The 23,131-nt window shown below is 44.3% G+C and overlaps 1 protein-coding gene and 5 non-coding genes across 6 annotated transcripts in view; 1 reads left to right on the top strand and 5 right to left on the bottom strand.

The window, feature by feature from the left end:
- CUNH2orf70 (chromosome unknown C2orf70 homolog) overlaps positions 1–8,453 on the top strand; it is a 33,310-nt gene extending 24,857 nt beyond the window's left edge. Inside the window, exons 2-3 of the mRNA XM_018572828.1 lie at positions 5,927–6,200; positions 8,330–8,453. Of these exons, the coding sequence (XP_018428330.1) occupies positions 5,927–6,200; positions 8,330–8,446 (391 nt within the window). The 3' untranslated portion in view covers positions 8,447–8,453. The remainder of the gene's footprint in view (positions 1–5,926; positions 6,201–8,329) is intronic.
- Positions 8,454–12,453: 4,000 nt separating this feature from the next.
- TRNAT-CGU lies at positions 12,454–12,525 on the bottom strand. The gene has a single exon. It is a non-coding gene; the product is annotated as a tRNA-Thr (tRNA).
- Positions 12,526–12,997: 472 nt separating this feature from the next.
- On the bottom strand, positions 12,998–13,069 carry TRNAT-UGU. The gene has a single exon. It is a non-coding gene; the product is annotated as a tRNA-Thr (tRNA).
- Positions 13,070–14,380: 1,311 nt separating this feature from the next.
- TRNAT-CGU lies at positions 14,381–14,452 on the bottom strand. Its single transcript has one exon. It is a non-coding gene; the product is annotated as a tRNA-Thr (tRNA).
- A 682-nt stretch (positions 14,453–15,134) lies between these two features.
- TRNAT-UGU lies at positions 15,135–15,206 on the bottom strand. Its single transcript has one exon. It is a non-coding gene; the product is annotated as a tRNA-Thr (tRNA).
- A 6,335-nt stretch (positions 15,207–21,541) lies between these two features.
- Positions 21,542–21,613, bottom strand: TRNAT-CGU. Its single transcript has one exon. It is a non-coding gene; the product is annotated as a tRNA-Thr (tRNA).
- Positions 21,614–23,131: the final 1,518 nt, after the last annotated feature.

Genomic DNA, 23,131 nt, shown 5'->3' on the forward strand with positions numbered 1-23,131 from the left:
TTTTGGTGTGGTGGGGATTTTAAGGGGGAACCCCATGCAAAAAAAAAAAAAAAGGGTTAGGTTCCAACCTAAAATCCCTTACCAGACCCTTGATTCGAGCAGCTGCCTGGTAAAGCAGGAAAGGGGGAGAGATGAGTATGCAGTGTGGCTTTATTGACAAATTGGTCTTTCAGCCTTCAGATGCAACTGTAGCCTAAGGCCTCATTCACACTGCTGCGCATATACGCGCGTACATGCGTATTGTACCATATGCAACACATGCAAATAAATGGCTCCATACACATAGCCGCGTATGGAGCCGTATATTTGCGCAGCGTATATATGCTCAAAAACAGAATGGAACAGAGATGCGCCCGGGCAGCGTATTTCTGCGTATTTACGCGCACATATGCGTGTTTACGCGCATATACGCGCGTACATGCGTACAGCACATTACAAATTCCATTACGAGTGATGCATTCTAAGATTGCATATAGTGCACGCATATAAGCACGTACATACGTGTATATACGCAATATACAATTTTGCTCTTGCGTTGTGTGTGAATGAGGCCTTAAGGATATAGTGTTTATCTGTTTAATACTCTAATTGACAAACACAATGACGGTATTTAAAAATTATTTTTAAAAAATTATTATTTTTAAGATGTTGTCAGTACAAACCACAGGAAAACCACATATTGCATCTAAAGATGTGAGAAGGGAGAGGGCAGGGCCCTAAACCTGGGAGCACATTGGCCATTTTTACATGCTTAAGTAATGCAAGCTGGCGGGGTATGTGTCTAAATCACTTGAAAGCTTACCTCTAGGAAAAAAAGAAATCTGTTAGCCCCAACTCCAGGCTCGGGGTTCATTGCTGTTTGCCCTCCTCATAGCTCCCCCAGCTCAGGTATGTATGCATACATTTTCTCCAAGTTTCCTTTGGCTGGTCTGGTGATGTCACAGGTTGGACAGGTACTAAATGCTGCAGAGTATGGCACCATGTAATGGCGTGGCACCACTTTGTGCAACATTCATCTGTGAGTCCAGGATGGGGGGAGGAGCTTTGACACCCGGGGCTCACAGGACATTGGTTCAATGATGCCTGTCATCATTCAACCACAGAAAGGAAGCCTTGCTTCTGCAGTATCAGGGCCGTTTCTATAATGAGGCAGCATGAGGTGGTTGCCTCAGGCAAATCTGTTTGGGTCATGTGTGTGTGTGTGTGTGTGTGTGTGCGTGGGGGGGCGGGGCCGGATTTACTCTCCCTGCCGCCCCAACATTTGGCTCGGCTTGTACAAAGCAGGACTGAATGTAGAGAGGGCAACTTCCCCACAAGGACACCGCTGCCACCCCTCTGCTCCCTCCCGCCCCGGGGCCGGGCCTCGGTGGCCTTGTGGGGAATCCGGGGCATGGGGGTGGGGGGTGTTTGAAGTGGTAGGTGTGCCTGCCGCCCCCTTTCTGGGCAGAGCATCTCAAATTGCAAAGAGTTCTTAGTAACCTGTGACACACTGGCAGGCATCCCGCCCAGCTCCAAGCAACCAGTGACATCAGTGAGCTGGGTGGGATACCAAACGGAGGTAATGTGCAAAGCTAGCACCCCACACTCCCCCACTTCGCCCTCAGGCGGCAAAAACAGTAGGGACACCCCTGTACATTATGTATGATTGGTAGCCAGCCACAGGCCATGTGACCTGGGCTGCCTAGGCATAAAGATGGGGAGCAGCAAGGAGGAGGTTTTTCACTCCAAGCAATAATATGATTTGCTGATAAGCCCCGTGGAGTCGCACGATGTGTGAATTTTAATGACAGGTCCTCTTTCAGTGTAAAATGATCGCGGGTGGCTGAAACATTCCTTTAAGAATGAGAGAAATCAGGATGTTGCGAGTGTTATTTTCCCCTTGACTTTCAATGATCTCCGCGGCATAATACAGCTCCAGAAATCAATTATATCCTAATTACACGGCTATCCCGGGATAATCGCACGCCTCTGCAGAAACGCATTCCGAACATGGAGCCACCAGATTGATTCCATCGGAAGGAAAACAATTATTGTTCTCTTCGGAAGGTGATTAAACTGAGTCATGACCAGTTAGAGATAGTGCTGGAGTGTCAGTAATGAAACGCACTATCTTCCCTCGCAGGCTCATTAGTTCAGGAGAGTATCTCCAGCTCTCCCGGTGACCACTGGAATTTTGTCTAAAGACAGACCCAGAGAGACTAAACGGAGGGGCTACATGCAGGGCCGGTGCTAGGATTTGTGCCTAGACAGGCAAAGTTGCATTTTTGCGCCCTCCCTCCCTCCCTCCCACCCAACCCCTTCCCCGACCCCCTGTAGCGCTGGGCCTGCTCCCTATCAGCATGTTTTTTTTTCTTCACTGACCTTCGGTGCACCTCACCCTGCAGCGCCCTCAGGCGGCCGCTTGCCTTGCCTTGCAGTAGCGCCGGGCCTGGCTACATGACTGGGGCGAGGAATAGTCCCTGGATAAGGGGTTAAAAAATAAGATGGGATTTAGCTGTCCTTACCTGATTGGACGTTGGGGTCAGATGTCCAGGAGGAGCCACATGGGTGGGAACTGCAAGGGCTGAGGGGCGTTCTTTCTAGAAAATCGATGAAGGAAGCAGGTTGTCCCATCCCCCCTCCCTGAATGTTTTGTTTTACGTTGGTTACGAGGTTCTTTTTCTGTCACTGCAGCTTGGTGGGTTAGGGGTTTTTTGGGGGGGTCTGTAAATCGGAGTCAATTACAAAGATGGGGGGGGGCCATCAGCTGGTATGGGTGCTTCCCCTGTTGGTCTTAGCATTTGTAGGGGGGCCTGGCCCCTTGGAACTTGGAAGCAACTGTCCTCGAGCTGGTTGGGGTGCGGCTGGAGACATGGGAGGAGTTTTTTAGGAGAGGCCCTTTTTGGGCTGCTGGGCACCCAAAACCCTTCTCAGATCAACAGTCGTTGAGTATTTATTTGTATAATTATTTGGTTCATTATTTTGGCTATTGTTAAAAATCTGTTTGGGTCAAAGTCCTTTTATTAAACAAAGTTGGTTTGTTTAATAAAAGGGCTGCTGTGGCCGTTAAAATCCATGCCGCGCAGTCTGTGCGTTTTATTGGGGGTTTGTTTCAACAGAGGGACTAAATCGATGAATCCATTAGTCAAGTCATCTCCAACCCCCAACATAAAGGTTATAAAGCAGAGAAATGAATGCCGGTGTCGCTAGAAGCTTTCTGAAAGCTTTGTAAATCCTTATTGCACTCATTGTTCTTCAGACCAGCGAGCTCCAGTGTGCGGCCATTTATCCTCCTATATCTTCAGTCAGAACCTGGAAAAATGCCATTTCACTCATTGCAATGAGAGCTTTCCCCGGCTCTGCTTCTGTGTTGAATATTATGCCACTTCAACAGCTACAGCTCGGAAAATGAATCATATGCATATGGCCGTCTGACACTTCAGCACACACACAATGGCTTACCAATCTCAAGGGAGGAACTGACTGGTTGGGTTGGCCAACAGCTATTGCTCCTGCAAGATAAGTCTGCCCACTATGAGGGGAGGTGGAAAAGTTGGTTAAGCTAAAGAATCCATCTTGATATTCGAGACTCCATCTTGTTATACATAAGTCCCAAGCAGTGAGGTGCGGTTGCCTTCCGTGCAGGGTGAGGCATTCCCCCATCCCACCGAAGCTCCGCCCTTTTCCCAACTCGGTAACTAAGCTATGTGTAGAAGAGGAAGGGAGGAGCCTCCCTGTCCCTCACTTTCTCGTCACTGGTGAAGTATCGAGAAATCAATGTCCTTAGTGGGTTTTTTTTTTATTTTTTATTATTATTTTCTTTGTTAACCACTTCCGGGCCGGCCGTAGTAAAAAAACGGCCGGCCCGAGCTCTCTAGATCTGAGCGGGCGTCTTTAGACGTCCGCTCAGACACGCCCCCCCGCGCGCGCCGCTCGAATCTGTCCCCAAAAAATGGTATAAAATTCATTTCAGTACAGCGCTGCATGACGGAATAAACGTCAGTCAAAGTACCGCAGCGCAGAATACTGAAAAATGGCCTGGCCAGGAAGGGGGTCTAAACACCTGGTCTTGAAGTGGTTAATTAAACCGGAAAACAGTATTTGAAGGATTAATAGTTCTTTTGGGGTGGGCCGACTTAGTCTGGTGTCTGACACTCAGTGGCGTAACAATCGCCATAGCGACCCAGGCGGCCCCTGATGTCGTGTGGACCATCTGGGTCCCTATGGCTTCGAACGTGCCGCTGTTCAGATCACTGTCAGTGATCTGTGCAGCGCTGTGTTCTTCTCCACAGCCGCTGCTGAGTCAATGAGAGCCAGCAGCGGCGGTGGAGGAGGCTGGACCCGGCAGGGGAGGAGGAGGCGGGGCCCGGGGGTCAGCAACAGAGAAGGAGGAGGGGTTGGTGATGGAGCAGGAGGCGGGGCTGGCGACAGAGGAGGGAGCGGGCCCAGCGACGAAGGACGGAAGACAGAGGAAGAAGAGGCGGACAGGTAAGGAGTGTGACCAGCCCATCTGAGGGTGACCCTGCAGAGCCCACCATAGATAGTCACTGGTCTAGTCAGCAGTCTGATCTTCTGAGCACCATCTCATATCTATGGGTATTTTTAACTAAGGCTTCCTCCTATGCACTTCTTTATAATAAAACAGATACATGTACGTCAATCACGCGTGACTATACACAGTTCTGAACACGAGCATGGCGTCGCAATTCCTTCAGGATTTTACATTTGATATAATTATTCATCCTAATTGGGCTCTTGTTTGTAATTCTGCATTCAATGATTGGAAAAACCTAACCTGCCAAATCTGAGCTTGTTGTGGTTGAAAAACCTGCCTCTCCTTGCTTCGTGAAAGCTTTTACGGCTGTTACCTGGCAGATACACACCAATCTTCCTATTGTGCTCTGTAATTTCTCCCAGAACAGTCATTAATTAGTGGGAAGTTTTAGAAAACCTCATGCCGCAGAACAGAGGAGATGCCATGGGGCAGAACTTGGTGGCAACATCCAGAGATGGACCAAAGTCCATAGATAGTGTAGCGCCCATCACCTTCTGTGATGTGACTACTATGCATTTAGTGATAGTCGGGGTTGTAGTCGGCCTGGCTGGATTTGTAGTGGCGATTACATGGTTAATCCCAGGTGTCTGGCATTGCCTGTACCCCCCTGGGCGGAGTGTGACTCTGTCATATTGTGGGACACCCAATGGTGGATACTGTAATGTGTGTACAGTACAGCAGCCAATCACTGGGCTTCTTTCAGCCAGTGGTGCCTGCTGGGATAGACTACATATATTGGTGGGAGCTGCCATGTGCTCTCTCTCTCTCGCCGGGACCAGCCATGGATTAGGGCTGGGTCCTGTTCAGTCTGCCCCCCCAGGCTAGGCCGAGGCCTGTGGGTGGGCATGGGCTGCAGTGAGGGAAAAGGTTTCCCTGAGGCCCCAAACATGGAGGAGGCATGAGAGATTGAAAGAGGAAGAGAACAGGGACCAGTGCAGGCTCTTGAAGTACCCTGGAACTAAGTGGACTTCCGAGCATGGTCGGTGTCTTTCCTGGATTGAGGATCTGCATCTATCCTGTCTGTCTGTCACATCAGTGGTTATCTGATGTCTCCCACGTGGATCTGCATTGATACTATTACAAGGTCCGGTGAGTCTGGAGATTCTGATGGTTACCCCTGGACACCTAGAAGCCCCCATACCCTCTCTCCCAAGGTGAATATCCAATAAATCATTTACTCAGCATCTTACTACTGGAGTGGACATCAGTTTATGGGCACCAGAAGTGGGCGGTTAGAGCTAATGGGTGTGCGGCCGAAAATCATACCCTAGACCGAGTAGAAGTGAACCAGGCACCAGCGGCTCCTCTGGGAGTTATCGCTACAGTGGCATAGCAAATGCAAGCGTAGTTCAACATGTAATTATAAAAAGCTCATCTGACTGTATTCCACAGGTACCGCGGACATGTTCCAACCGAGCTATTCACCTATGGAGATACGTATGGGAACACCACAGCACGCTGCTTCCAGGATTTCCGTTCCTCTGCTCTCAGTTCAAGCCAGAGTCCTTACTGCAAGGGGGGGCAGTTCCCTACCAGCTACTCCAATGACCCTGCACTGGTGCTGAGCAGTAGGTCCCGTGGCTGGGACAGGTTTCTCTACAGTCCTAGCTGGTCCCGCTACAACGTAGACTATAACAGGACCCAGGAGCTGGACCAGTTCAGAAAGGTTTGGATCTCTTTACTGCACTCATAAGCTACACCATTTGAAGGCTTTTGCAAATTTCTCATGATGGAAAAATAATACATTACTTACTGTTTGGCTTGTTCCTGTGTGGCTGTGCAAGCGTTTAAAGTATCCACATGTGCACATTCCTAAGCAAAGCACCAACCACATTTGAGTTTGGCTTTAGTGGAGAAGCTGATTCACTCAAGTGAACCAAAGGACCACTTACCAGTTCACTCTTGCCTTGCCCAGCAAACAGAATGGCATACTCAAAGTGTCCCTAAACAAGATTCAATGGGAATTCCGCTCTTTGACTTCTTTCTCATGAGGATGGCACCTAAAAGGGAAGAAGAATACCTACTTTTTAGGTGACTGATATCCAAGAGGGTGGGGATTTAACAAGAAAAGCTAAATTTTCATTGGAATCCATTGAGAGCCACAGGTTACCTTTGTCCTACGGAAAATAGGCTTTCTGTGTGTTTCATCCCAACACACATTGAAGTGATAAGTGTTCCTTTGGATCAGTTTACTATTACACCGGGCAAAGGGAATACCCAGCTATTGCAGCAAACAGCATAATTTTCCACTTATTATTTCAATTCTTCCTCACTCCACAATGAGTTGTTTATTGTGTCCTCCTACTTCCTGTCTGGGTCACTACATGAAGTGAAGGCCAAGTCTACCCAGAAAAGAGCAAATTGTTTACAACCCTCCGCTCACCCCAAAAAACGATTTCGGTCAGGAGTATCTGGTGGCTGTAGATAGGGCCACCCCACCGCATGGACAGCTTCTCCAAATGGACTGTAACAGAGTCCTCTCCACTTTAAATTTTGATTATTGCCATGGGAGAACAGTAGACTCAGTGGGATAAATTACCTCAATGATATCAAAAACAAAGAGTAAATGCATTTTACTTGCCCAAGGTCTCCCCCTAGAGTCCCTGACAAGGCAAATACTCATTTGTACCGCACAGCCTCTACTGAAAACTCCTCACTGTCGCATCCTGCATTGGGGAGTAAAGGTTTACATATCCTTTGAGCTACTGGTTCCATCCATGGTGTGGTCAGTCAATACTTCATTTTATTACTGAGTTAATGTCCTTGTGTCATACACACTAATATTAAAACAGAAAAAAGTTTCCAGGCACACTCACCAGCCTTCATGCAAAATAACCTGTATAACCACTAAGGTTAAAAACAGAGGTTTAGTTACACGTCTTCTGCAGAAAATGTGAAAGCCGCACAGCCACGTCAAGGCACCTCCATATAGTGCGGTCTTAACTCTAAACTAAGAGTCTCCATCTTGGAGCACATGGGGCAGAAGATTAAAATTGGGTGCAGGTTTGTCAGGAGGAAGCCCAACCTCCCTTAAAGGCACAGGGACGCACAGGGGACCCCGCACATCACAACAGCAGCTGAGACCCCCCATGCGTCACTGCACCAAGACAGTCAAGCAAAACAAATGACAAACGCACTCATACCCTTTTAGCTACTGGTTCCATCCATGGTGTGGTCAGTCAATACTTAATTTTATTACTGAGTTCATGTCCTTGTGTCATACACACTAATATCACCAGCACACCAGTCCTTTTAAGATAGCAAAAGCTTCATTTATTGAAGTTTTTTGTCATATGAACAGGCGCTTTCGGGACCACACAGGGTCCCTTCATCAGGCTTAAGCATTGACAATTGAACAGTGATCACATCTAGGTATAAATAGACAGACAGTTGCATAAAACACCAATCAACACACCCTCTAACGTCACAATGACGTCATAATCCCGCCAAAAACATGTGCAGATGTTAGCTATCATATACAGTATAATCAGTGTAGGAATGTGTGTCATCAGTGAAATGCTGCATATGAGCACATATCATCCATGGATCAAAGAGTAAATATCTTACTTAATGGGAGAAGATATTTACTCTTTGATCTGTGGCTGATATGTGTTCATATGCAGCATTTCACTGATAAATGAAGCTTTTGCCATCTTAAAAGGACTGGTGTGCTGGTGACATTTCTACAACTTCTGCTGATCACTGCGAGCACCCCCCCACTACAAGGGACATATCGGTAAGGAGTGCAACAAGCATAGTATTTATACACACTAATATACCCCTCTCTTCTTTTAGAGTGCTGAAAAACACCGCGACCACTACCGGGACAAAACCGGAACTGTGCCACAAGTGCCGTACTTCATCTTACCTGTGAAGAACGAGGAGACTTATCCTCTACCCCAACAATGGTGAGATTGTTAAATGAGAACCGTATGTAATCAAAACACCCATAACAGCCCGCATTGTTCTACAGCAAGTTAAGTCAGAGTTTAATCTCTAGCAGGTATAGTACCAGCCTGTGGCGAGGATACCGAAGGTAAGTTTTCAGACAAACCCAAATAAGGGAGCCTACATCATGAGGACATGTAGCTTCCTATGCACTGCATCATCGGTAACAGGTGTACCCCCTACTGGCTAAATTACTTGGTCACCAAGGATAGATGGAGGAACTTTGCTCATCAATTCGCAATCCAAAATGGAGTATGGCATACAGAAGAGAATTGGTACAGCGGTCCTAAGTAAAGTTCACACTCAGATCACCTTCAGTACTATATTAATGTTTATGGGGTTCTAGGCGCACTTTCATGAAGACTTACTTTTATGCTAAAAAAGTTTTCTTTAACTCTTGGCGCTAATGGCTGCCAGCTGAACGATCCACTTGCTGCTGCACACTCAAAGTTTTCAACAGTTAATCACAGTTTTTCACACAGACTTGAGGAGCTGCTCATCCAAGGTTCTGGGGCATCCACCACGAACAAAGAAAACAAAAGGGAACCTCCGTGTGTAAAATCGTTTATTAGGATGAATAAAACAAGGGACAAATGTACTCACAAGCAAACGCTTTCATCAGGCTTTAGCAACAAACAAGAGGCCACACTGTCCGTTAACCCAACATGGTATCACCCCGACTATGCAACACGGTAGCCTCCGGTCACATCACCGCCCACCGGCCGCAGTCAGCCAAGATTGACGTGTTTCATGACCGACTATGCAACACGGTAGCCTCCGGTCACATCACCGCCCGCTGTCAGCCAAGATTGACGCGTTTCAGGGGCAAGCCCCCTTCATCAGAATCATGACAGACTATGCAACACGGTAGCCTCCGGTCACATCACCGCCCACCGGCCGCAGTCAGCCAAGATTGACGTGAGTCATGACCGACTATGCAACACGGTAGCCTCCGGTCACATCACCGCCCGCCGTCAGCCAAGATTGACGCGTTTCAGGGGCAAGCCCCCTTCATCAGAATCATGACCGACTATGCAACACGGTAGCCTTCGGTCACACCACCGTCCACCAGCCGCAGTCAGCCAAGATTGATGCGTTTCAGGGGCAAGCCCCCTTCATCAGAATCATAACCGACTATGCAACACGGTAGCCTTCGGTCACACCACCGTCCACCGGCCGCAGTCAGCCAAGATTGATGCGTTTCAGGGGCAAACCCCCTTCATCAGAATCATGAATCAAACATGTTTCCTTTTAAACTGATGATCGCCTTCTACATTTGTGGCCCAAAAGGCTGATGTCATCCGGGTAATAGTTCACTGAGGCACAAATATACAGAAGATGTATTAGGGAACCTGCAACAGAATTTGCTCTGGCTGTGACAAATCTCTGCAGATTTTTCAAAGCCCGTGGACGTGCATCAAAACTTCCCCCTGTGAACAAAAAAAGTGAACCGTGAAATCACAGCACACAAAAAACGTGCACAAGGGTGCAAGGTCCTTTGAAAGAAGGGACCTACTTTCCCGACCCCCCGGGGCGCAAGGCTCCTGACAGGGGTTGAGACTGGTGGCCCACCAACCCCGAAGGCCGTGGATCATTTCCTTTGGGGACCTGCCGAAACAGGTCCCCCTCAGTACTAGGCAAGTGGGATCTCCCGAAGAGAAACCCACCTCCTGGGTGGGAGGAGACAGAGAACCCCATTTGAGGCACAGAATCTCCTCCCAGCGTCAGGAATAGTCCCCGAAGAAACCTGCACCTTTTGCATCTGTGGGTCAAAATTTAAAATAAAAAAGTGCCAAACGTGGATAGAGTGCTTAAATAATCTAAAGTGCCAGTGCACCACTCTGACAGGCCTTAGGGGCCGGAGTGCAAAAATATTGCCCCAGACTAGCCATAGGGCCTGTCTTGGAGGCGAAGTGCAGAAAATATGCAATGTGGTGTGTGACCAAGTGCACAGTGAGTCAAGTGGGGTCCCATACCCATGTGACTTTCTGCGCACCCCTGGGACGCCACCCCCAGGGGGCACAACACCACGGGCTTCTGCCCGGTGGATCGATGCCTTTCTTCCCTGAAAACTGATAAGAACAGATACTACACTTGATCTTAGCCAAAAGGCCGAGAAGCGACAAATCTCTGCAGATGCAACACCAACAAAAGGGTTCCTCTGCTTCTATTTTTCTAAGCACCATTGATAGAGGTGGGCCGTACCATGGAGATGATATATCGCACTTAGGGTGAGACACGCCACAGAGTTCACTATAGGCTTTATTTAATAAACTTCAAATAATTGTATCCAGCAGTGTGCTTTCGTCAATTATATCTAAGAGGCTTACTGTGTCATAGGGGGACATGGAGAATTTTTTGGGCAATGTGACCAGTAGGGATAACCTGGGATTGAACCCATGAGTTTTGGTTAACAAGACTAACTCTTGGCCACTGTACCTGCTGTCAGGACAGGTTTTGGCTGAATATATTAAGCTGATAAATCTGGGCTAATTTACTAAAGGCATTAAAAATCTTCACACAAAAGGTCAAAGCCCGAACCTGGCCACACTGTTGCCTGCTCTACTGATCCTTGTGTGCCACCTTTAAGCTGCTATCTTCATACTCAGTTATATCAGACAAAATGGCAACAATCTGGGATTTAACAACCTTGGGATTTTCTCTTTTTTCAGTCATGACCTCCATCCAAACATAATAATTGTGTGCTAAATCCTGAGTCCTGTACTAACAGGGTTATTCACAAAAGGTTGAAGAGTTTGGAGAATGAACAATCTAAGACAACATAAATGAACCAGATAAATTTTCCAAATCAGCTATTTTGGCCTAGATTGTTCATTTCTGCCTTCTCCAAACTCATCACCTTTCTGTGAACCCAATATGTCTTTTGATATAAACTTCAGTTATTCAGTAAGATAACCAGGCACAGATGGGGATTGAACCCATGTTCTTTGGTTTACGAGACCAACGCCTTACCACTTGGCCACTGCGCCTGCTCTGACTGGCTCCTGGGCAGGCTTTATTAGGATAATACAGTGTATGACTTATCTGTAGGACACTCTATAAGATTATTATTATTATAATACAGGATTTATATAGCGCCAACAATTTGCTCAGCGCTTTACAAAATAGTGGAGACAGTACAGTTACAATACAATTTACAGTACAATACAGTTTCAGAACAATAGGGTTGGGAGGGCCCTGCTCGTGAGAGCTTACAATCTAGTAGGAGGGGCAGTTGATACAAAAGGTTATAATTGTTTGGATTGAGTTATTGGAGGAAGTAAAGGCAGTTATGCTGAGATGAGGTAGGCTTCCCTGAAGAGATGGGTTTTTAAGGATCGCCTAAAGGTGGGCCTTACCACTTGGCCATTGCGCCTGCTCGTTATGTGATTTTCAGTGGGCTTTATGAGGCTGATACATTGTAACAGTTGTGTGTAGTACGTTAAATGTGATTACACCTAATCTTCTTTTGCCAGTTTGGTTTGAATACCTTGGCGTTGTCTTTCCTTAGATTTTTTACCTCCATGTTTAGATACATCATCCAGGAATTATTATAATATGCTGCTATGTAATGAAGGTCACTGAAGTGAGTTAAAATCAATTTTCCCTTTCAGAAGGGTTTTGCTAAAGGTGAGGTATACATTGAGCTTAACATTTGCACAGATGTGGATTGAACCAATGATCTTCTACCTCAATTCTGTACTTTGGATGAAAACTTTGTTCTTGCATTTTTGCTCCTCTAGATGACAGCTTGAGTCTGATTCTACCACGACTTAACCTTCTGTGCATTTTATTGCCAGTCTGGCTTAACAACCTTGGCTTTGTCTTCTTTTGAGTAGGGACCTCCATGTTTAGGTTTTTAATCAAGTCATTGTCATCTGGTGCTAAAACCTGAAGGTCACTAAGGTGAACAAGCCACCATCATCTAGAAATGTGATACCAACGTGCACACACTGTAGAGCAGCTAGTAAAGGCACAGATGGGGATTGAACCCATGATCTTTGGTTTACGAGACCAACGCCTTACCACTTAGCCACTGCGCCTGCCTCACCTACTGGTCAGGGGGCTTTATTAGGCTGATCCAGTGTACCAGTTGTGTGTAGCATGGTAAATGTGATAACACCTAATCTGCTGTGCCTTTTCTTGCCAGTCTGGTTTAACAACCTTGGCTTTGTCTGCTTTTTAAGTTGTTACTTTGAAATGCTGAGCAAACCTTTTATAGATATTTGTTCTCTGATTCTTGTAGTAAAGCCCAAGGAAACTGACCCAGTAATATTTATCATAATTTACAAACATGCTGTGTCTGATTATACAAACACCTAATATTATTTGCACTTTATAGCCAATCTGTCTTTACAACCTTGGATTTGTCTTCTTTTGAGTAGTGACTTCCATGTTGAGTTTTTTTGTTATGGAGGCATTATCATCTGGTGCTAAACTCTGAAGGTCACCAAGACCAGGTAAACAAATCACCATCATCCACATAATGTCCACATAATTTAGAACAGCTAGCAAAGGTACAGATGGGGTTTGAGCACATGATCTTTGGTTTACAAGACCAACGTCTTACCACTTGGCCACTGTACCTGCTCTTTGTGTGTTTTTCAGTGGGCTTTATTAGGCTGACACATGGCAACAGTTGTGTGTAGTAAGAAAAATGTGATGACACCTAATCTTCTTTTGTCAGTCTGGTTTAACAACCTTGGCTTTGTCTTCCTTTTAAGCCGTTACCTCCATGTTTAGGTACATCATCCAGGCATTATTATATTGTGTTGTTATGTAGTGAAGGTCACTGGGTTCAGTTAAACACATATTTCATATTCCGAAAGGTTTTGCTAAAGTATACACTGATATCACCATAGGCAGAGATGGGGATTGAACCCATGGTCTTTGGTTTACGAGACCAAAGCCTCAACACCCACCACTTAATCTTCTGTGCATTTTGTTGCCAGTCTTGTTTAACAACCTCAGCATTGTCTTCTTTTGAGTAGTGAGCTCCATGCTTAGGTTTTTTTTTTTTAACCAGGCATTGTCATCTGGTGCTAAACCCTGAAGGTCACTAAGACCAGGTAAACAAATCACCATCATCCAGAAATGTGATGCCAGCATGCACATAATGTATAGCAGCTAGTAAAGGTACAGATGGGGATTGAACACACAATCTTTGGTTAAGGAGACCAACATCTTACCACTTGTCCACTGCACCTGCCCTATTACCTGCTGTAGTTAAATCACTGATGATGACTGAGCCCGTTAATCACAATTTAATTGTCCAAACATTAAAGTTATTGTAGGCACAGATATGGATTGAAGCCACGATCTCTGGTTTATGAGACCAATGCCTTACCACTTGGCCACTGCGGCTTCCTTACCTGAAGTGTTACGTTTATCATCCACACATTATAATCTGATGCTATGTCCTGATGGTGACTGAGCCCCGTTAATCACAATATAATCACCCAAACATTGAAGTTATTGTAGATACACATTAGTAGAAAGGTTCTTGTCGCACTCCTTAACCGAGATCCCATGTAATGGGAAGGGTGCTCGTAATCACTGCAGATGGTACCGCTGTATGCATAAGATAAATGTGAAAGACGCCACCAGCACACCGAATATCCTTTTCGAATCACCAAATGCTAATTTTATTGAACAAGTTGTCAGAATCTAACAACAGATGGGGATTAAACCCATGATCTCTGGTTTAAGACCACTTGGCCACTACACCTGCCCTTGTCATGCTTCTTAGTGGGCTTTGTTAGGCTGATACAGTGTAATAGTTATGTTAAAGGTGATTACACCTAATCTTCTTTTGCCAGTCTGTTTTAACAACCTTGGCTTTGTCTTCCTTCTGAGTCTTCCTTTATACTAATGAAGAAGTACACATTGAGGTTACATAGGCACAGATGGGGGTTGAACCCATGATCTTTGGTTTACGAGACCAACGCCTTACCACTTGGCCACTGCGCCTTCCATACCTGAAGTATTATGTTTATCATCCACACATTATAAACTGATTCTATGTACTGATTGTGACTTAGCCCCATTAATCACAATTTAATCATCCAGAAAGGTGTTGCTAAAGGTAAAGGGCACATTGAGATTATTGTAGGCACAGATTGGGATTATACCCATGATCTCTGGTTTAAGTCCAAAGCCTTACCATTTGGCCACTGTGCCTGCTCTTGCTGTGCCTTTGGGTAGGCTTTATTAGGCCTATACATTGTACCACCTATGTGTAGTATGTATACAATGAAAGATGTGTATACACAAATTGTTCCTGAATATCTTTTTGTCCATCACCAGCTCTGAACCTGCCAGTTTTTATTACCTCAATTCTATACTTTAGATGAAAACTTTGTTCTCGCATTTTTGCTCCTCTAGTTGACAGCTTAAGTCTGATTCTACCACCACTTAAAGGAGAACTATGGGGTTAGGGCTTTTCCCCATAGTTCTCCTTAGGGTAACGGGAGGACACAAACTAGTTTAACAACCTTGGCTTTTTCTTATTTTGAGTAGAGACCTCCATGTTTAGTTTTTTTTTATGGAGGCATTATCATCTGGTGCTAAACCCTCAAGGTCACTAAGAGCAGGAAAGCAAATCACCAAGAAATGTGATGCCAATGTGCAATTTCTGAAGAACAGCTAGTAAATGTACAGATGGGGATTGAACCAATGATCTTTGGTTTACAAGACCAACGCCTTACCACTTGGCCACCGCACCTACCCTTTTGTCTCCTATAGGTAAATCACTGATGGTGACTGAGCACCGTTAATCACAATTTAATCGTCCAAACATTGAAGTTATTGTAGGCACACTGTACCTGCTCTTGCTAAGATTTTCAGTTGGCTTTATTAGGCTGATACATGGCAACCGTTTTTTTGTAGTATTATAAAGGTGATTACACCTACAGGGTTATTCACAAAAGGGTGAAGCATTTGGAGTAGGCAGGAGAACTGAACAATCTAGGCCAAAATAGCTGATTTGGAAAAATTCTCCAATTCAGCTATGTTGTCCTAGATTGTTCCATTCGCCTAACTCTTCACCTTTTTGTGAATACCCCTGCTAATATTCTTCTCTCAGTCTGGTTTAGCAACCTTGGCTTTATCTTCCTTTTGAGTTATTACCTCCGTGTTTGGTATATCAATCAGGCATTTTTATGTAGTGAAGGTCACTGAATTCAGTTGAGCACAATTTTCACATTCAGAAAGGTTTTTCTAAAGTATAAATCGAGATTACCATTAGGTACAGACGGGATTGAACCCATGATCTTTGGTTTACGAGACCTGCACCTGTCCTATCAACTGCTATGGGTGTGTCACTGATGGTGACTGAACCCCCTTAATCACAATTTAATCATCCAAACATTGAAGTTATTGTAGGCACAGATGGGGATTAAACCCATGATCTCTGGTTTAAGACCAACGCCTTACCACTTGGCCACTGTGCCTGCTCTTGCTGTGTTTTTTAGTGGGCTTTGTTAGGCTGATACAGTGTAACAGTTGTGTGTAGTATGTTAAATGTATTAAACTAGACTGGCAGCCGAAGATTAGGTGCCAAAGAGGTAAAGTGGCCAAAGATCATGAGTTCAACCTCCATCTTTCCGTATGCAACCTCAACGTGTACTTCATCTTGAGCATCACCATTCTGGATGATTAAATTGTCTTTTTTTGGACTCAGTGACTCTCAGCATTTAGCAAATGATGATCATGCCTGGATGATGTACCTAAACATGGAGGTAACAACTCAAAAGGAAGACAAATCCAAGGTTGTTAAACTAGACTGGCAGCAGAAGATTAGGTGTAACAACCTTGGATTTAGGTCTTACATTTTTGCTCCTCTAGTTGACAGCCTGAGTCTGATTCTATCAACACTTAATCTTCTGTGCATTTTATTGCCAGTCTGGTTTAACAACCTCAGCATTGTCTTCTTTTGAGTAGTGACCTCCATGTTTAGGTTTTATTATGCAGGCATTGTCATCTGGTGCTAAAACCTGAAGGTCACTAAGACCAGGTGAACAAATCACCATCATCTAGAAATGTGATATCAATGTGCACACACTGTAGAGCAGCTATCAAAGGTACAGATGGGGATTGAACCCATGATCTTTGGTTTACGAGACCAACACCTTACCACTTGGCCACGGCACCTGCCTGCGGTTTTCGGTGGGCTTTATTAGGCTGATCCAGTGTACCAGTTGTGTGTAGAATGGTAAATGTGATAACACCTAATCTGCTGTGCCTTTTCTTGCCAGTCTGGTTTAACAACCTTGGCTTTGTCTGCTTTTTAAGTTGTTAATTTGAAATGCTAAGCAAACCTTTTATAGATATTTGTTGTCTGATTCTTGTAGTAAAGCCCAAGGAAACTGACCCCAGTAATATTTATCATAATTTACAAACATGCTGTGTGCACAAGCTACTTAGTTACGGGAAACGCAGTACAAAAACAAACACAAGGCTGACTACAAACACACATACACATGCACCGACGAATCTATCCTTTCTAGTACATGGAATGGTTTCATCAAGAGGATACACTAAAAGGTCACTTAACTTCAAATTGTAGGGTTACAAGATTCCCTACTGAACAGGACTTTGCGACTATTTAGCATTTACAGGAACATGGCTTCTAGTTGCAGTCTCTCTCAGAGTGTGGCCTTTTTAAAAAAAAATTCTTGTGTTTATTGAACATATCAAGTGTAAGGTACATATAGAGCCAACATCAGCTCACACATGTCAACTAAAAGGTGGACGCAGCCACCAACATCAAGCAGTTAAGGCATACATTGTGGTAAAGAAGGAAATAACCAAAATATCCTGCATATCAGCGGTGATTGTCTACGAACCCCCTGTCTGATGTGGAGCTATAGGGGGGGAGTAGAGGGGGTAGAAGGGTAGCAGACAGAGGATAGGAGAGATGCTCCAAAAGGGGAGGGGTTTTCTCTGCAGAATCATCTCAAAAGATCCAGTATTCCTGATATGCAACAAATTCGTATAAAACCATGTTCGGCAGAACCGGGACACTGTATCCCTGATGGTGCTGGTAAGGTCTTCCATTAGTTTGATATCGTTGATCTTGCCAAACCATAACTGGAGGGTGGGAGGTGATGCCTGCTTCCACATGGCTGGAATACATGCGCGCGCCGCGTTGACTAGATGAATAGTCACCGAGTTCCTATAACCCTTCAAGGGCCGTGAGTTATGGTGTAGCAAGAAAAAGAAGGGAGAGTTTGGTATCTGGGAGTCTGAAAATTTCTGCGTGATGTCCCGCACCTGCGACCAAAACGACTGCAGGGATGGACATGACCAGAATATGTGTAGCATGCCTGCGGGGGAGGAGCCGCACCTCCAACAGCCATCATCGGCATCCGGGAAGATCCGCTTTAGCTTCTGAGGGGTGTGGTACCATCTGGTCATAATTTTATATCCCGATTCCTGATATCTATTACAGATTGATGACTTCAGAGAGAGCACCAACAATTTAGATTTCTCTTCTTCTGAAAAGGATGTCCCCAGGTCCCGTTCCCAGGCATCTAGGAACGGTAAAGGCATGTCAGAGTCCGCTTCTAGTCTAAGTTGGTAGCAGAAGGAGAGGGCTCTATATAGGGTCCCTGTGGAAATACACTCCTTCTCAAAGCTCGTGAGTGGTCGTGTTAGGGATGTAGGACTGGGCAAGGAGGAGAGAAAGTGAGTTAGTTGATAGTGGCGCCATAATCCTAGCGGAGCTAGGTCGTTATCTGTCGCCATCTCAGTACATGAGGGCCATTTGGGTCCTCGGAGGAAGTGCAGGGCCCTGAATATACCGTTCTTTCCCACCCTGAGAAATGCCGGGTTCTGCAGGCCTGGAGTGAAGTCTGGGGAGCCTATCACAGGGAGTAGTGGGGAAGGATATGGGGAAAGGCGTGCAGACTCAAAAGGTATGTGCGTCGTTTTCCAAGTTGGGCCTATTGTCGGGTGGGATCGGAGAACCTGGGGTAGTTTGGGGCACCAGGGGAGTGTCCGCTAGGGGATCACCGAGAAGGATTGCTTCACCGCTACCCATAGTTTCTGCTTAGAGTGTGGCCTTTAGTGATCCTTTGTTCCAGTGACATCCTTTGGTCAATGTCCCATCATGGAGTCCTATCTATTGAACCTGGGCTGCTGCTTTGATTCAGAAAAGTTGGTAGCCTACCTGTGGGCATTACCCCTAACACTTGTATTAAGTCCTATGGCAGGTATATCTCACTTTTTTCATCTCTAGATGGCAGCAGAGCCATGTAGAAATGCCATCAACAGTCCGTCAGGTGCCAATGATGCTTGCTAATGTTACCCAGCCTGTGCGTGTTGTTTACACAAAGTTTCCATATAACAATATCACATTTTGAGTAAGCTAGATACGAAAAATAGAAAAACAATAGAGGGCAGCTATAGTATTGAAAACCAGTTTGGTTGAATCGAATGCACTTTATCTCTTTTTGCCCATTGTGAGAACATAGCTTTCCATCAACAGCTTAACAATGGCACTTATCTGAGTGAGGTCACACCTTCTAGAAAACTTGAGGTTTTCACATTTACATTCTGTTTGTCTTCCTGATATTTGTATGTGTGTCTGAAAGAACCACTCTTTTTTTTATTTTTTTTACAGAGTCTATATATTTTACTGTACATGCAATACATACCTCCATGTTTAGGTATGTTATCATGTGCTAAATCTTGAGGATTACTGAGTCCAATGAGACACATTTTAATTATCCAGAAAGGTGTTACTAAAGGGAAAGCACTAGACATGTGCACTGCCAAAAAATTTGTTTAGTTTCGTTTCGTTTTAAATTCGGATTTGTGTTATTTCGTTTTTCAGGATTCGGGTGTGAAAGTCAATTCGGATTCGGAATTCGGATTCGGACGAAATTCGGTAGCGTTAGTACGAACGTTCGTTTCGTTTTCTGTTCTTATTCGTTTCTTATTCGTTTCTTATTCGTTTCGTTCGTTTGCAGCAAAAGTGACATTTGAGGGGGAAAAAATATTTTTCTCCCTCTCTAATGTCACTTTGCTCCAACGAACGAAACGAATAAGAAACGAATAAGAACAGAAAACGAAACGAACGTTCGTACGAACGCTACCGAATTTCGGAAATGGAAATTCGGATTCGTTTGCATTCGTTATGTCTGTAATTCGGAATTCGGATACATCCGAATGTCCGAATTTCCGAAAATTCGTCCGAATTTCGATTTGGAACAAAACGAATCGCACATGTCTAGAAAGCACACATTGGGGTGATTGCAAGCATAGTTGGGGATTAAGCCCATGACCTTTGGTTTATGAGACCAATGGCTTACCACTTGGTTACTGCACCTGCTTTCTTAATTTATTAATTTATTTGGGCAGCCTTTATTAGGCTGATACAGTGTACCATGATGTGTACCACCGATGTGTACCATGCATTCCATGAACTGTGTGTATACACAAATTGTTTCTGACCCTCTCGGCTTTCTAAAAACAATTTTGTACTTCGTTTTCCCTGTGTGCAGCTCAGCTCTGACTACACTGCTACTTAATGTTCTGTGCCTTTGCTTTGTCCTCCTTTAGATTTCTGACCTTCAGATTTAGATACATCATCCAGGCATCATTATAATGTGCTGTTATATAATGAAGGCCACTGAGTTCAGTTAAACACAATTTTCACATCCAGAAAGGTTTTGCTAAAGGTGAAATATAAAGTACATTGAGATTAACATAGGCACAGATGGAGATTGAACCCTTGATTTTTGTTTTATGAGACTAACGCCTTACCACTTGACCACTGTACCCGATATGTATGACCAGCTTTAGGTATATGATTGAGGCATTATAATCTGATGTTATGTCCTGATGGTGACTGAGCACCAATAATCACAATTTAAGCATCCAGAAAGGTGTTGCTAAAGCCTGAAGGTCACTTAGACCAGGTACCACCATCATCCAGAAATGTGATGCCAACATGCACATAACGTAGAGCAGCTAGCAAAGGTGCAGATGGGGATTGAACCCACGTTTACGAGATCAACGCCTTAACGCTTGGCCACCGCACCCGCCCTACTGTATGTATATCACTGATGGTGATAGAGCCCTGTTTATCACAATTTAATCATCCAAACATAGAAGTTATTGTAGGCACAGATGGGGATTAAACCCATGATCTCTGGTTTAAGACCAACGCCTTACACTTGGCCACCGTCCCTGCGCCTACTGTGCTTTTTAGTGGATTTTGTTAGGCTGATACAGTGTAACAGTTGTGTGTAGTATGGTAAATGTATTACACCTAATCTTCTTTTGCCAGTCTAGTTTAACAACCTTGGCTTTATCTTCCTTTTGAGTTGTTACCTACATGTTTAGGTACATCATCCAGGTATGATCATCATTTGCTAAATGCTGAGAGTCAGTGAGTGCAATAAAAAACAATTGAATCATCCAGAAAGGTGATGCTGAAGGAGTAACTACACATGGAGGTTATATAGGTATAGATGGGGGTTGAACCAATGGCCTTTGTTTTACAATACCAATGTCTTACCACTTGGTCACTGCACCTTTCATACCTGAAGCATTGGGTTTATCATCTACACATTGTAAGCTGATGCTATGTCCTGATTGTGACTGAGCACAATTAATCACAATTTAATCATCAAGAAAAGTGTTGCTAAAGGTCAAATTGAGGTTATTTTAGGCACAGATTGCGATTAAAACCATGATCTCTGGTTTATAAGACCAATGTTCTACCACTTGGCCACTGTGCCTGCTCTTGATGTTCTTTTGCAGGCTATATTAGGCCTATACATTATACCACCTACATGTAGTATGTATTCAGTGAAAGATGTGTATACACAAATTGTTCCTGAATATCTTTTTGTCCATCACCAGCTCTGAACCTGCCAGTTTTGTTTACCTTGATTCTGTACTTTGAACAAAAAGTTTTTTCTCGTATGTTTGCTCCTCTAGTTTACAGTTTGAGTCTGATTCTACCACCTTATCCTTCTGTGCATTTTATTGCAAGTCTGGTTTAACAATTTTGGCTTTGGCTTGCACATAGTGTAGAAAAGCTAGCAAAGGTACAGATGGGGATTGAACCCATGATCTTTGGTTTACGAGACCAACGCCTTACCACTTGGCCACTGCACCTGCTCTTGCTGTTCTTTTAAGTGGGCTTTATGAGGCTGACACATGGCAACAGTTGTGCATAGTATGATAAATGTGATTATACCTAATCTTTTGTCAGTCTGTTTTAACAACCTTGGCTTTGTCTTGCTTTTTAGTTGTTACCTCCATGTTTACGTATATCATTCAGACATTATTATATTGTGTTGTTATGTAGTGAAGGTCATTGAGTTCAGTTATACACAATTTTCACATTCAGGTTTTGCTAAAGTATGTATTGAGGTTAAATAGGCACAGATGGGGGTTGAACCCATGATCTTTGGTTTACGAGACCAACGCCTCACCACTTGGCCACTGTGCCTTCCCTACCGGAAGTATTACGTTTATCATTCACGCATTATAATCTGATGCTATGTCCTGATGGTGAACGAGCCCCGCTAATCACAATTTAATCATCAAGAAAGGTGTTGCTAAAGGTAAAGGGCGCATTGAGATTATTTTAGGCACAGATTGGGATTAAACCCATGCTCTCTGGTTTAAGTCCAAAGCCTTACCACTTGGCCACTGTGCCTGCTCTTGCTGTGCCTTTGGGTAGGATGTATTAGGCCTATACATTGTATCACATTACAGTCAGTCAGGTGCCAATGAGGCTCGCTAATGTTAACCAGCATGGGCGTGCTGTTTACACAAAGTTTCCTTATAACAATATCCCATTTTGAGTAAGCTAGATATGAAAAATAGAAAGACAATAGAGGGCAGCTATACTATTGAAAACCAGTTTGGTTGAATCGAATGCACTTTATCTCTTTTTGCCCATTGTGAGAAAATAGCTTTCCATCAACAGTTGTTTAACTTAACAATGGCACTTGTTGTCTGAGTGAAGTCACACCTTCTAGAAAACTTGAGGTTTTCAAATTCACATTCGATTGGTCTACCTGAGATTTGTATGTGTGTGAAAGAATTACTCTTTTTTTTTTTTTACAGAGATTATATATTTTACTGTATATGCAATACATACCTCCATGTTTAGGTATATCATTGTGTGCTAAATGCTGAGAGTCACTGAGTCAAATGAAACACATTTTATTTATCTAGAAAGGTGTTACTAAAAGGAAAGCACACTGGGTGATTGCAAGCATAGTTGGGGACTGAACCCATGACCTTTGTTTTAATGTGACCAATGCCTTACCACTTGACCACTGCATCCGATGTATGACAAGCTGTAGGTATATGATTGAGGCATTATAATCTGATGTTATGTCCTGATGGTGACTGAGCCCCAATAATCACAATTTAATAATCCAGAAAGGTGTTGCTAAAGGTAAAGGGTGCATTGCGAGATTATTGTAGGCACAGATTGGGCTTAAACCCATGATCTCTGATCTGATCCAAAGCCTTACCACTTGGCCACTATTTCTACTCTTGCTGTGCCTTTGGGTAAGCTTTATTAGACCTATACAGTGTACACCCTGTGTGTAGTATGTATACAATGAAAGATGTGTATACACGAATTGTTCCTGAATATCTTTTTGTCCATCACCA

Source organism: Nanorana parkeri, unplaced genomic scaffold (genome assembly GCF_000935625.1).
Source record: "Nanorana parkeri isolate BGI_ZX_2015 unplaced genomic scaffold, ASM93562v1 scaffold2144, whole genome shotgun sequence".
In the NCBI taxonomy this organism is placed as follows: Eukaryota; Metazoa; Chordata; class Amphibia; order Anura; family Dicroglossidae; genus Nanorana; species Nanorana parkeri.